At 36.4% G+C, this 13,478-nt stretch overlaps 1 protein-coding gene across 3 annotated transcripts; it reads right to left on the bottom strand.

Annotated features, from left to right (window-relative positions):
- Window positions 1-298: 298 nt before the first annotated feature.
- LOC132037460 (uncharacterized) lies at window positions 299-12,714 on the bottom strand. 3 transcript variants are annotated; one of them, XM_059427989.1, is made up of 9 exons: window positions 12,556-12,714; window positions 7,454-7,858; window positions 6,980-7,064; window positions 6,501-6,576; window positions 5,261-5,341; window positions 3,134-3,267; window positions 1,804-2,053; window positions 1,569-1,632; window positions 299-1,246 (listed from the first exon to the last, which is right to left on the bottom strand). In XM_059427989.1, exons 2-9 carry the CDS (start codon window positions 7,836-7,838, stop codon window positions 690-692), a joined length of 1,632 nt encoding a protein of 543 aa, XP_059283972.1. In that variant the 5' UTR covers window positions 7,839-7,858; window positions 12,556-12,714; the 3' UTR covers window positions 299-689. The 3 variants fall into 3 exon arrangements, with proteins under 3 accessions (XP_059283972.1, XP_059283974.1, XP_059283973.1); XM_059427991.1 differs by having other exon boundaries at window positions 6,980-7,061; XM_059427990.1 differs by having other exon boundaries at window positions 12,559-12,714.
- Window positions 12,715-13,478: the final 764 nt, after the last annotated feature.

Genomic DNA, 13,478 nt, shown 5'->3' with positions numbered 1-13,478 from the left:
TTAGACTGGGCAGGGTGTTCTAATGATAGCTTTCTCACTCCATGTGTTCTAAAATAAAGTTTAACTTGGTCAAAACAGGTATTTCAGACGTCTATAACTTCGCGTGTTTCGCTTGCAGTGACATGGATAACGCAACAAATCTGGCGCACGATAAATTAATGACACATCATCTAAAACTAAAAAAAACTCTTGGAAGCTACAGTGCTACCACCACCACTGTAGTTGCTGCCCGTGATATACACAAGATTGCAGTTGTATGTACACTTCTATATTGCCATGGAGTAATTATCATCAGCTATTTCTGCAGCAGAAAATTGTAAGCCTAAAAAAAGTCAATTACAGCTACATAGTACTTGACCAAGCACGTTGCATACCAAAAGGCGTACAACTGGATCAACAGGAGATGCAGGATTTGTCTGACTTAAAAGAAAATCAAGCTCCTGCTATTTTACAGTACACATCAACACATCGGGAGTTCCAGTTTCGTAACTCCTAAAAGAACCAACACTTCACATATCCACTAAATCTCATACCAGATCTAGCTTATGTACAACATTTCAATAACTTGCTGAGGAATACGGAGATAATAGGTACCCTTTCAAAACATGCCATTAAACTTTATGGAATGATGGCAAAGAGAATGCTGAATCAGAGTTTTGGATCCTCCACTCAATCAGATTGTCTAGAGTTTATCTAGGGGAACCATAGTAACTGTGGTGGAAACTGTGGTGGGTGTTACCATCATTGACAAGTGGACTTCTCCTATCTCTATCTGATAAGGATCTTCCGAAACTAGGGCTTCTTGGCATTGAAGCACCGTCCCTTGGGCTATGAGATGAATAATGGGAGTCATAAGCCCCGTATCTATAAGAATAGCCTGACAACGAGGGGCTAGTTCCAGGATCAACACCAGGAGGTCCATCATCTTCATAATCCCTAGAAGACCAACGCCGTTCATGATAATGCCCTCTGTTGACATTGTCTTTTGCATGGTTATAACGGTTGTGTGAATGACTTCTCGAATAACTCGAACTCGAAGGCACAGCTTCCCAACGTCTTTCATCAGCATGTTCAGGTATTGGGGCATTTACACCTGGAAAATCAACACTCATCTTCCTAGGCGGATTCGGAAAGCTTTTAGGTGGATTTGGGAAGCTTTTATCAAGTATTTCCCCTTCCTCTGTTTCTTCCTTCTTTTCCTCATCAGCAAATATTGTGATTCCAGAGGGTTGATCCTCGTCTTCTTCTAAGAGGGTCAAGTAAATTGCAGAACCATGAGTAGATACAACCAATAGCTGTTAAGAAAATTGAGAACAGCACGCAATACTCCGGTAGCAAAACCAAAGAAATTATTATGTCCAAAAATCTAGTGGAAAAAGATGAATGCAAGCACGGAAGAGGGATGTAGGTATGGACTAGTTTGGGCCTACCTACTAGATAGGTTAAAAAGGCAAATGTTTAACCAGGTCAGGTACTACCTTGACAAAAAACTATAGATATAATTTGTAATACCAACAAAATATAAACTGATATGGACTTAATTAATGAGGGGGATATGATTTATTTACCCAAATATCCTGGTGGATATCCCATTTCCCTCATTCTATTAATCCAGGGAGGCGGATCAAGCTCCTGAAAAATGGAAAAGGAAAATATTGTTGATGAAAATTAAGATATCATGCTACCAGTGTCTTACCACTTCCATAACTAAAATGAATTGCACTGGATCGAAAACTTTAAGCAGTTAAGAACAGGTAAAATCATTGATCACAGGAGAAAGCAAAGTCAGAACATAAATCTCACCCCAAGGCCCAAAAGCTTTCGTGTTTCAGGATCCAGGGCACCTGGTCTTAAACCGTCATACTTTCCCCTCGGAGAATCTTGATAATATCGAGTTGGATTGCGGGAACTGGCACTTTGATTCCTTCTGGACTTATGTTGTTTACGGGCATTATTAACAGCTGCATTATCACGAGGCTTAGGGCAGTCTTTCAATGCGTGGCCATAGGAACCACAATTGAAACATCGGGAACTATCAACCATTTCCATTCCTCTGCAATACAAAAGACATCATAAGATATTATGCCTAGAAAATCAAACAAAAAAATTCTTGTCACCAAGTAAACATCAAATATCAGCTTCAAGAATCTGCTCATAGTACCCCACATGATTCCTTCATTCGTACTGCTTTTCCTTGACAACTACGAGTATAAGCAGAGAGCACAGATCATTAAAGGACACAACTGTGCGATCGAAATTACGAAAAAGGATATTTGAAGGCATAATCTCACTATTTTTGAGGAAAACTACTACCATGAACACAATCTAAATGAAGTGATTCAATGCAACCGCTAGTCAGATGACCGTTTTAAAGTGGGAAGACTGACATTACATAATATCATATAATTATCTCAACATGAAAAGAATAACATGACACTAAACTGGGAAGCATTCCAACGTTGACACAGGCCACTATAGATATTGACTTTTATGAATCTTATGCAGGATCCTGAAACACATGCCACTCATCTGAAATGGAAGAGTAATCAAACAGCACCCAGTAGATGTCATCATGTAGGAGTTTGACAAGATGACAGGATGAGGAAGGTACGTCTAACTCATGAAAGGTACAATCCAAGACTATTATGACAGGAAGAAAGAGAGATGGAAGGAAAAGAAAAGAGGAAGAGGCAATTAAGAGATGGAAGGAAAAGAAAAAGAGGAAGAGGCAATTAAGAGATGGAAGGCTAAGAAAAAGATGAAGGGCAATCATAAGGTTGTATGGGTACAGACCAACTGCATAAGGATTCTTTAAGCATAACCACATCAACAATAGGTTATCACATCAGCGTAGGAAAATATTTGAATTTTACCAGTTAACACTCGACATATTCTACCTTCACAAGGGAGGGGTAAGGCTGTGTATACACCACCCTCCCCAGACCCCGCTAGTGGGATTACACTGGGTAGTGGGTATGTGTGCCTAAAATACCCATGATTTTTGAAATAACACGCGCACCTGCCCTGCAGTGTCACTCACCCAGACAGTACTCCAAACTAACAATTGAAAGATTAAAGGACACATGTTCTAGGAATGAACTTACTCCCTAAGAAGACTGAAACTGTAACTTACTTTTCCACGTTGCTTGAACTATCTGTTGCAGTCAAAGCAAATGAGTATCCACGATCATAAAGAGGGATAGAGTTTCCATCCAATGGAATAAACTCGCTTTTGTCGTTCCTTGCTTGTTTGTCCACCCAATATGTCTTAACAGAAAATAGTACTATTAGCCTCTTAACAAAAAGTTAATGCTAGGCAGCCAAGATAGTCAAATTACAATACTACTCTTCTTGATTTGAGCTGTATGGGTAGATATACCACTGGATTCAACAACAGAATTCTCACCTGCCACCATGAGAGGATTGGTGTGTGCAAGATGCGCACATATTCCGGATAAGAATCTAAAAATATGAAAGACTTCGACGGCAAGTTAAATATTCAGACTTTCTGGACAGGAGAGTGAAATATAACTGACTAACCACATAATCTTTACTGTGCCTTGACTCATTCTGACAAAAGAAAATGTAAAATAGACGTGAAATAAAAGGCACATTATCTAATGATATTGAAAAGAACATTAGCAAGAACAATTCCTTAAAATATACTTCAATTCTAAATAGTATTGCATAATCAACAAAAAGCTTTTGCAAACAAAATTTATTTCACTTACAAACATCCATAAATTTACACCATAATTTGAAAGCAGCCCATCAAGCGCATTAATTTTAGGATTAAATGTTTGAACATGCCCCACATTTTTATGAAGATAAATCTCACTAATGGATGGAGATAAACCCCGTACATGATCTGTACACCTGAAACGTATAGTATGATCTGTACAGCTAAAACGTATAGAATCTTAGGAGCCGTTTGGACAAGATTTCATCTCATGAGATGAAATTATGAAATGAAATCGTGAGATGAAATCATGTTTGGACATGCAATTTGGATTTCTTAAATTGCAGTTTTTTTTTTTTTTTTTTGAAACTGGTAATTTAAAACTGCAGTTTTTTTATAAACATAAAAACCCCACAAGTTGTGAAAACCATCAAAATTTTCCCAATTCTTACCAAATGAGTAAATCATAGTTCATAATAAAATTAATACGTTACTCCAAGGCCTTTTTAAAAAATACAACATCAATTGATCAAACTTTAGTTCAATAAAAAGGAAAATTTAACATGAATAGTAATGTAACTACTCTTTAATATAATCCTCCCACATTGTAAACATGATTGGTAAATATATTTTACCAACTTGCAGATTAATATTTAATACAAATAGTTGGTAAACATGATTGGTAAAAAGACTCATATTTTACCAAATTATGAGTCTTTTTTTACAAAATATAAACGTATGGGTCAAATTTTACATTTATATTTTTTGAAATCATGATTTCAAATCCCAAATTGGATGATTTGGGATTTCATCTCATGAGATGAAATCGCATGTCCAAACGCTAATTTCATCTCATGATTTAAATCGCATGTCCAAACGCCTACTTAAGACAAACCCAGTGTTGATAATACCCGCTTAAGCAATGTGAAATGCTCAGCCCGTTTTTCCCTTAAGCTTCAGCGCTTAAAGCGTGCCCAAGCAAGCCTTTGACAACAGTGGAGTTATTTGTAAGAAAAAAAAGTGAACTACGTGATACAAAATAAAAGGTTATTTTTACATGGTAATCTACAAAAGTTATAATTTGTTATATCACAGACAATTATGATTATAGACTTGCGTATTTCAGATAATACTGCAATGTTTTTAAAATTCTAAATGCAGATGTCAACCAATATACTGAATGATCCCAATTTAACTCGGAGATTAATTGATCTTCATCAAGACAATTCTAGATTTGAAAGGTTTCCAATATTTTGTTTCTTTCTTTCTTTCTTTTTTTTTTTTTTTTTTTTTTGGGTGCGGTGTGGGGGAAAGGTTTATAAACTTGTTCTTTCCCAAATTATCTTCATCAATCCACTCACGAAAAATGAAGATGCAAATGCAATTTCCAAAATCAAATCAGTCTGATTTGTTTATTCCTTTAGGAATCCATGGTGGCTGACGAGAATAAATGTCAACTTTTACGCGTTAAGCAAAAAATAGTGGAGGCAAATGTCTTCGAAAAAAGATCCTCAAATGCAACGGTAACAATAGCTCAACAGAAAATTTAAATTTGTACATGGGGCAGAAATAGAAATATACCACTGCAGAAGGTTTCTCCAAACCAACATGAAGAGCAGGGAAGTACGTCTCCTCGCCAGATTCTAACACTTCTCTTGAATCCTGATATCAAAGAAACAAGGCTCAGCGCAATCAAGATGAAACCTACAGAGACACTGAAGATTACTAGAAAAAACCTCATTAATCATAACACAAAACACATCGACAGATGTCCAGTAACATAATATAGTAACAGTATTAGGATTAGTTTTTTTTGAACAGTTAAACATAACTATTATAAACAAAGAACTACACCAAAGGTGTACTTCAGTGATAATTACAAGTAGTCAAAAGAGCAAAACCTACTACCTAGACCCCTCATAAACTGTTTAAAACACTAGTTATGTCCCCTGCCTCTAGACGAAATTCATGAATACACCAAAAATAGAAAAGCACTAGACAATTCATTTTCAACTTCTAAGATGCTCTTATCTTCAAAACACCTCTGGTTCCTCTCCTTGCAAATAGTTAAAATAATAACATAAGGCGATGCCAGAGAAGTAAGTATGTCCGACCATTTTTAACTTACGCGTTAAACATGCCAACTAACTTCCACCCCCGTGCAATATCTGGACAGTGGATTCGTTCTCTTAACTTTGGCTATCCCCAAGTAATCACTTATTATTCTTTTTTTTTGTTTTGGGTAATCACTTATTATTCAATGGAAAAGAATCAAAGACATCCAGCCAGATATCCGCTTAATCCAACAAGGTTAATGTATCGTTATCGTTATGGCTTACACTTGAAAACAGATAGATAAAGCTCTTATCTATATTGAACCCTTACTCTCAGCATTTGAGTTCAAAAAGCTTCTAAAACGATTTCCACTGACAGCAAAAGAAATGGCACATGAGTTGCAATCAGGTCAAAAGACAAATTCTTAATGCAAGTGAAATGCCTAGTTTATCTTCGAACAATTTTTCATTTTCAAACTATCATTCCCTTTCAGCTCTACAATTAGCGATCAAACATGAAAGGCTTACATGAGCACCCAAGGGGTATGGCCTAGTAGTCAATGAAGTGGGCGCAAACCTTTAAGACCAGGTTCTTCTCCAAGGATTCAAATCTCAGCAGAGAAAGGGAACAGTCGGGGTGGGCACAAGATGTAATAGTGGAAAACAGCACGTACCTGGTGGAATAGTCGAGGTACGCACTAGCTGGCCCGGACACCACCGTTATCAAGAAAATAATCATAATAGTAATAAAAACATGAAAGGCTTACATGTGCTGAAGAGCAATGTTTGGCATGCCACTCTGACCATTGTTGTAGCAGCCCCTCAAGCATCTTTTTGCTCTCTCTGGAAACGCAGGTGAGCCCGTCAGGGCCAAGAAGTACAACAATGACATTTTTTCTACCAATATATGTTTAATGATAGAAATGGATCATGACTTCTACATCTTGGTTCAACAAAAGAACAGAAAAGTGCAGACAAAGGTGATTGAGATTTACTTCCCTACGTGAAGTATTTAAGCACCCCTCATAACAGGAAGATAATTATATGAGGACTACTTCCTCTTATTCCATTTTAAACAGGTTGACATCTAGGGTCACATGATCCCTTCCAATCCTCGTTGAGTTCGAACCAAATAAGAGAAATGATCCTTACCCCTCCTCATGTACTTACAGTTGTCACTCCAAATAAACTTAATATTAATGTGGCTATGGAAGAATGTAATAGAACATAAGAACTTTCATCAAACCTTGTTAAAGAATTATAAACGACATGCACTGACGGTTGCTCAACATCAAGAGTTGCTCGAGGTCTCTTAACTCCAGATAAGCCTGCTAATAAAGGTCAATTTTTAGAGAAATTTATTTCAACCAATAGGGACTAAGTGAAAACATACTAATCAGAAGATGCAAACTTGACACTAAAATAAAATGTGAACTATAGGAATAAAGATCCATTGCTTACAAGTCAGCAGCCCTTATAAGGCAACAACAACAACGACAACAACATACCCAGTATAGTCCCACAAGGTGGGGTCTGGGGAGGGTAGAGTGTACGCAGACCTTACCCCTACCTTGAGAGGTAGGGAGGCTGTTTCCGATAGACCGCTCAAGAGAAGGTGCCAAGACAACAACAATAATAGGTACACATTGGGCAATTACAAAAAATTAAATATAGTACACATTAGGCAATTAGAGCAGAGAATACCAAATAAAGAACATACGTTTGACACCAACAATCTCCTGAGTGCTGACATTATCTTGATCCTCTTTATGATTGCTACTATTGGTTCCGTCTTGCAAACTTAGAAGTCCATCCTCGGCATGTGCTACAGACTTGAAGGGAGTTACTTCTTCTATTATCTCAACTGTTTCAGTCAACTCAACGCCAACTTGTGACAGTGTTCCAGTCAACTCAGCACCAACTTGTGAGCCAGGGTCACTCTCCAAATCCATGTCACTGTCACTTTGCTGTAAAGGTTCCTTACTTTCACTGACAACGTCATTATTGGTTTTGGAAATCTCTCCATTTGCACCATCTTCATTATTTTCAGTTCCTCTTTCAAGATTATAAGATGCAGGAAGGTCATTTGAATCCTCAGTTCCCATGAAAGTGAAATTACTATAGGCTGCAAAACAGTAGATAAACGCCATGGTTTACTAGTCTTTTGCTCAAAAAATCTCTTCAAATAAATTGAAAAGAACAATAATAAAATTGGCATTCCTCACTAAAATTGATTAAAAATCTACAACGCATAGTCGTCAAATCAGGATATTATTATGTACTGAGTGCCCACTTTGTGGTCATCTATACTATTGCATAAGATAGAACTGATTTTTTTGTTTTTTGGTAAAGCATAAGATATAACTGAATTATAACTGCATCAATAAAAAATAACTTGTTTACAAGTTCTTCCTCTGAGATATTATATCCTTTCTCAGAAAAATATTACACGTTCATGACCTAACCAACTTTTTTTTAACTAAGCTGGAAATCTTGTTTTAACAAAATAAAATTACTATAGCCGAGCGAAGGTAGCACAACAATGAAACAAGCGCTAACAGAAAATATAATAAAAAAGCCTTTCCAATACATTCATAAAGATCTTTAAGATCAGGATCATAACTATCGTTTTGATAACCAAAGATCAAGATCACAACTATCATCAAGAACTTTTAAAACTCTTCTTCGTGCCAAGGCTGATGTAGCACCTAAACAATATTTCACCCTAGTAAATCAACGGGTCTTCTGTTGTAAGCCATCATCTGCCTTCTTTAAGCCCTTATCCAAGTTGTAGATTAAAATAAGTGGAAGGGGGGAATAGCTTTATATGATCAAGATCCAAAGTGACACAAGCTTCCTTCTCTCACTTCAATAAGTGCTACTTGCATGTTCCGGTGAATATGATTAGACTAAGGAAATGGTGCAAGTAGCACACGTGAGGATAAATGAGAGAGGCCACTTGAGATGGTATGGTCATGTACTCATGTCCTGCATCGACCTACAGATGCACCGGTTCATAGGCATGAAACCATGGTAAGTGAAGGTGTTAAAGGGGGACGAGGTAGACCTAAAATCACATGGAAAGAAGTTGTCTCGAAAGACTAACAATAGGACACAATGGAAGAAAAAGATCTATATAGGTGATATCTACTAGTTGAGAATAGGTTTTAGTCTTATTAATAAGTTGATTTTAAACCTACAATATTTTTAGGAGTATTTTGACCTTATTTTACATTCTATGCCAATACAAACATAGAGAGCTTTTAATATTAATATTGTTATTATTATTATTGATACTACTTATATTTTGGTATGACGATGACTTAAATTGAGCTTAAATGAGGAATATGGACAGTGAAGATTCATATAGTCGACCCAAACTTGTTAGGCGCTGAGGCGCAATTGTTGTTGTGTCTTTAAGTGACTCAATGTTTTCAAGCGGCCTGATAAAATTGCCAAATCACACAAATAATAGGTATCATAAAAGAATTCTAGTGTGTATACATGAATCGTAGGACAGGATCTGCTTCGTAACTAAGTAGATAGGTCATAATTATATGCATCTTTAAAGGCTCATATAAAATGCAAGAAAATGAATCACATACAATTTGGAAATTACGCTACTGAGTGTAATACAAGGTTTGTAGAACAGAAGAGAAGTGAGTCCAATGCCAAGGTAACATAAAAAATACTCAGCTGAAATCTTAGCTCATTATTTAGGTAAAAAGGATCAAATACAAACACTCTAACATAGTGTCACATGACAAAAGTCAGATATATAACTCGTAGGAATATCTCACCCCCTTTCTATTGTGACAAAGAATAGGAAAATGAAACTCAAATGAAGTTTATGTAATTTGAGGCATTAGTATCTTCATTTCATCCAGTTGAATGAAGAAGTCACACTAATCGTAGAAGGCCAGTTTTTCTGGGATATACTCCTTTTATCAACTTCGGTATTTAAGGAGGATGGAGGAGAAAAGTGTCCGAAGCTCGTACATAAACTCAGGTCAATCCTAGAATTTGAATTAACAGGTGCAGCATATCACTCCAACCACTACTCCTTTGTGATAATTTGCGTGGATTTTGTATGAATCCACGAATTATTATTATGTATGCAGTGCATATTTCTGCAATATATATTGATTACATCCGCTAGCACCCGCTGCAGTAAAAATGCATCTGCTTCTACATAAACATAAGGCACTCTAATATTTCTCAACAAAATTCTTCTCCAGCTCTTCAATGATTCGATACAACTCCCTGGAACTACAGCTAGAATGTTTTGAAGCTAACACTTATCTTTTGTAATTCAGCATCCTTTTGTTCTTTTATTTTGCATCTCTTGGTGCCATTTATAAAACTTATTCATTAAAAAAAATGGTTTCATACAACAGCGACTAAATGAATTGAATATAGTTACTTGAGTGCCAGGTGAGTTCCCTGGCGACTTTTGGTTTCCAAATACATCATACAACTTAATTGGAAACAACTATGGCAGCAAATCAGACTTAAAAGCTAAGTTGCTCGGACACGGGTGCAGGTGTATGATACAGGTGCGGATCTAGGGGTTGATCCTTCATGACCTATATTTTAAGATTCGGGGGTGCAATCTAGATATGGATACGGGTGCGGGGATTCGGGTAAAAATAATTCAAATATCTAAAATAGATTATAAAAATATGCCTAAATTATGGTGGACTATTTGGAAGGAAAAGAATGCACGAATCTTTTAGAGCAAGTTTAAATCTGTAATTATTATTTACTACAAATGCATCTCCTTACTGTTTTTTTTTTGTGTAACATGGCTAATGCAAATGATATTAGATGCCATGATAAACTTCTTGAGTTCATTGCACATTCAATAGTGATGTTGACCTGTAAATATCTTTAAAGCACCTTCTGGTTGCGGAATTTTTAATATAAATATCCTTTAACAATAAAAAAGACATATGCGTAAATTATGATTTTACCCTAACTTATATTTTGATTTCAGAAATTATTGTATATGTCTCGAATTTCTCTATCGATTTTGGTCAAAGTATCCAAAATCGATTGACCATATCTGGTACGGATCCCACACCCATGTCGTTCGACACGGGTGCGGCAGCGAAAGTGAAGAGTCCGCGCAACTTATAACTTAAAAGAGCACAAATTGCCATTTCTTTGCATACAAAAGGGAATGGTTTGTAAAGCCAAGGGCAAAACAACTGACTAATGGAACGAAGAAATAAAGACAAAAAAGCACGGAAACATGCAGCATTGGCGAATTAGAGCTCCAACAACCTAAATCCAACACTAACAAAACCATTTTGCTTTTTCTTTCTTTTTCTCTTTTTCTTTCCTTTTAATAGCTAAGATTTCATAATAACCAGAAATTAGATATGCCTCGGAAACCAATATAGTCAGGCATAAATAGAGTTTTCTAACATACTATTAACTCCAACACTTGAGTGGGTATACTAATTGTTGGAAATAGCTATTGGGTCGGGTCCATCCATAAGGGGTGCTAATTAGCCCGTTAGCCACTTATCTTCAGAGGCGAATCTAGGATTTCTAGAACATGGGTGCTCCACTAAAAAAAAAGGACAAAAAGTATTAAGTGGGAATTGATTCCTAGTCCTCTAGGTAAATAACTCAACATTCAACCAAGTGCACCATTTAGCCTTCTTGTAGCATCGGTGCCAGCAGATAATATCATACCAATTTTAGAAAATGTATACATATAATACCTAGTTTTACAAAGAGACCATGAGTTCACGTGCCACAATTTCAGCCTATAAATTTTCCCCTGATTAACTTGTCCTCCTCCTAAACCTAATCTAAAAATACACTATTATGCGTGTAGCCTGTAGGAAACAAGATGATTTTCCACATTAATTGACGGGTAGGGTTCACAATAGAGAAAAACGCTCTGCATCCCCTAACGGGTATCTAGGTTGTGGACAAAGGGAGTTCATCCGCTTTGTGAGGATTCACGACAACCGGTGCCACGAGTCATGGTTGCTGCAGATCCGCTTCCACTATGGAGAAACTTGTAAGTCTCCTAAACTAGTATTTATGATTAAACTACTACACTAGTCTGATATGGGGCTTATCAAAAGCTTAGAGTTCAGATTGTCAAATAATAAAATCGCTTGATTGAGTAAATGCAATTATTTACTCGCACTATCCACCCTGCCGACCTTTCCACCTACCCAGCCTCCCTGCCCCACCTCACAATGTTTCTCTTTGTATATACAAATGCTCTTAAAATGACATTTTCCAACTGGCGAACTAAACACAAGAAAATGAGTAGGATATGGAGCTGTAAAAGTCAATTAGCTTAAGGGTTCAGATTGCTAAACCTTGTTAGAGTAAATGCAATTCTTTGCATATAAAAAGGAATGGTATGTCAAGCCAAAGGCGAACAACTAATGGAGAGAAGTAATAAAGATTCAAAAAACATGCAGCATTGCCAAAGTAGAGCTCCAAATACCTCAAATCAGAACTATTTTACTTTGTCTTTCTTTCTTTCTTCTTTTTACAGCCAACAACATACCCAGTGTAATCCCACAAAGTGATCTTTTTACTCATAAAATTAGATATGCTTCGATAAAACAATATAATCAGACATAAATCGAGTTTTCTAACTTTAACTCAAACGACAGGGCTGTTAAAGTCAAGTATATGAAAAACCTTAGAGTTCAGATTGCTAAATATTAAAATCGCTGCAAATGATTTACTCCAAATCAGAAAGTAAATACAACGATTTGGAAAATGAAAAAGGGATTAGGGTTTTTGCCACACGAGGAACAAAGAGAGAGAGAAGAGATAACTTACAACTTTGATTTCACCGGAGAGAAAGAAAGAGATGGAATTTGCCAAGAGAAGACCAAATTTGAAGTTGGAGTTGGAGCCCAAATTAATTGAATTGGGTCCGAATTTCCGATACTTGGAGTGCAAATGCTCACGAATATTATTATTCACCTAGGTGGGATACCTATTTACTACACTATCTATCTCCTTTTTATATTTTTATTTTTTATTATTATAATTAAGTAAAAAGTTTTAATTGTGAAATTAAAGGTGAATGCAATATTAAATTGATTGAGAACGCCCATGTCTTGATTCGTCTAACTTTGCTCGAGGATTATGTTCATATGCTTTCCAAATCAGCTTTAAGATCGTTATTAGCAAATGCGACCATCGATTTGGGAATCCATGGTTTACCCTTGAGAAGGAAATTTCGATAACAGTTGCTTAGATAGTTTCTCGGATCTTATTTCCATTTTTTTTTAATGAGGCGGTATTCTCTATTGCTTCAGCAGTAGGTCGACCTCTAATCCCGGACATGGCAATCAGGAATCAAACTAGATCTAGTTGTGCAAAAGTTAAAGTGGAAGCTAATTTATTGGCTGATTTACCACAAAGAATAAAGATTAGTGAAGAACATAATGTTACAGGTGAGCTGAAATCAAAGTGGATCAAAATACAATATGACTATCTACCAAAATGTTGTAAGGAATGCTTCCTTCAGGACACTCAGACTATGAATGTGGGTGTTGTATCCTGAGTTAGATCAATACGGACAATAAAAATAGCAGGCAAGAACAATTCTAAAAGACAAAGTTGGGACATCTGCAAATTCCAGGAGAGTTTTGAGCAGTGGAAAAGTTGTACGTAATGTACAAACAAAGGCAGAAATGGATGCATAGAAGGAATAAATACAAAAACGACAAGAGAGACAGAGAAATAGAGAAGAA

This window comes from Lycium ferocissimum, chromosome 11, assembly GCF_029784015.1.
Source record: "Lycium ferocissimum isolate CSIRO_LF1 chromosome 11, AGI_CSIRO_Lferr_CH_V1, whole genome shotgun sequence".
Lineage (NCBI taxonomy): Eukaryota > Viridiplantae > Streptophyta > Magnoliopsida > Solanales > Solanaceae > Lycium > Lycium ferocissimum.
The sequence above is the reverse complement of the archived record's forward strand: the minus strand, read 5'-3'. Positions and strand labels throughout refer to the sequence as shown.

Excerpts from the sequence above, each read along its gene's own strand:
- LOC132037460 (XM_059427989.1), bottom strand. The coding sequence starts at position 7,838 with ATGGGAACTGAGGATTCAAATGACCTTCCTGCATCTTATAATCTTGAA. Across the intron at positions 3,268-5,260 it reads TGGAGAAACCTTCTGCAGTG|ACATATTGGGTGGACAAACA; the intron begins GTATATTTCTAT and ends TTTTCTGTTAAG. Across the intron at positions 1,247-1,568 it reads ATATCCACCAGGATATTTGG|AAGAAGACGAGGATCAACCC; the intron begins GTAAATAAATCA and ends TGACCCTCTTAG.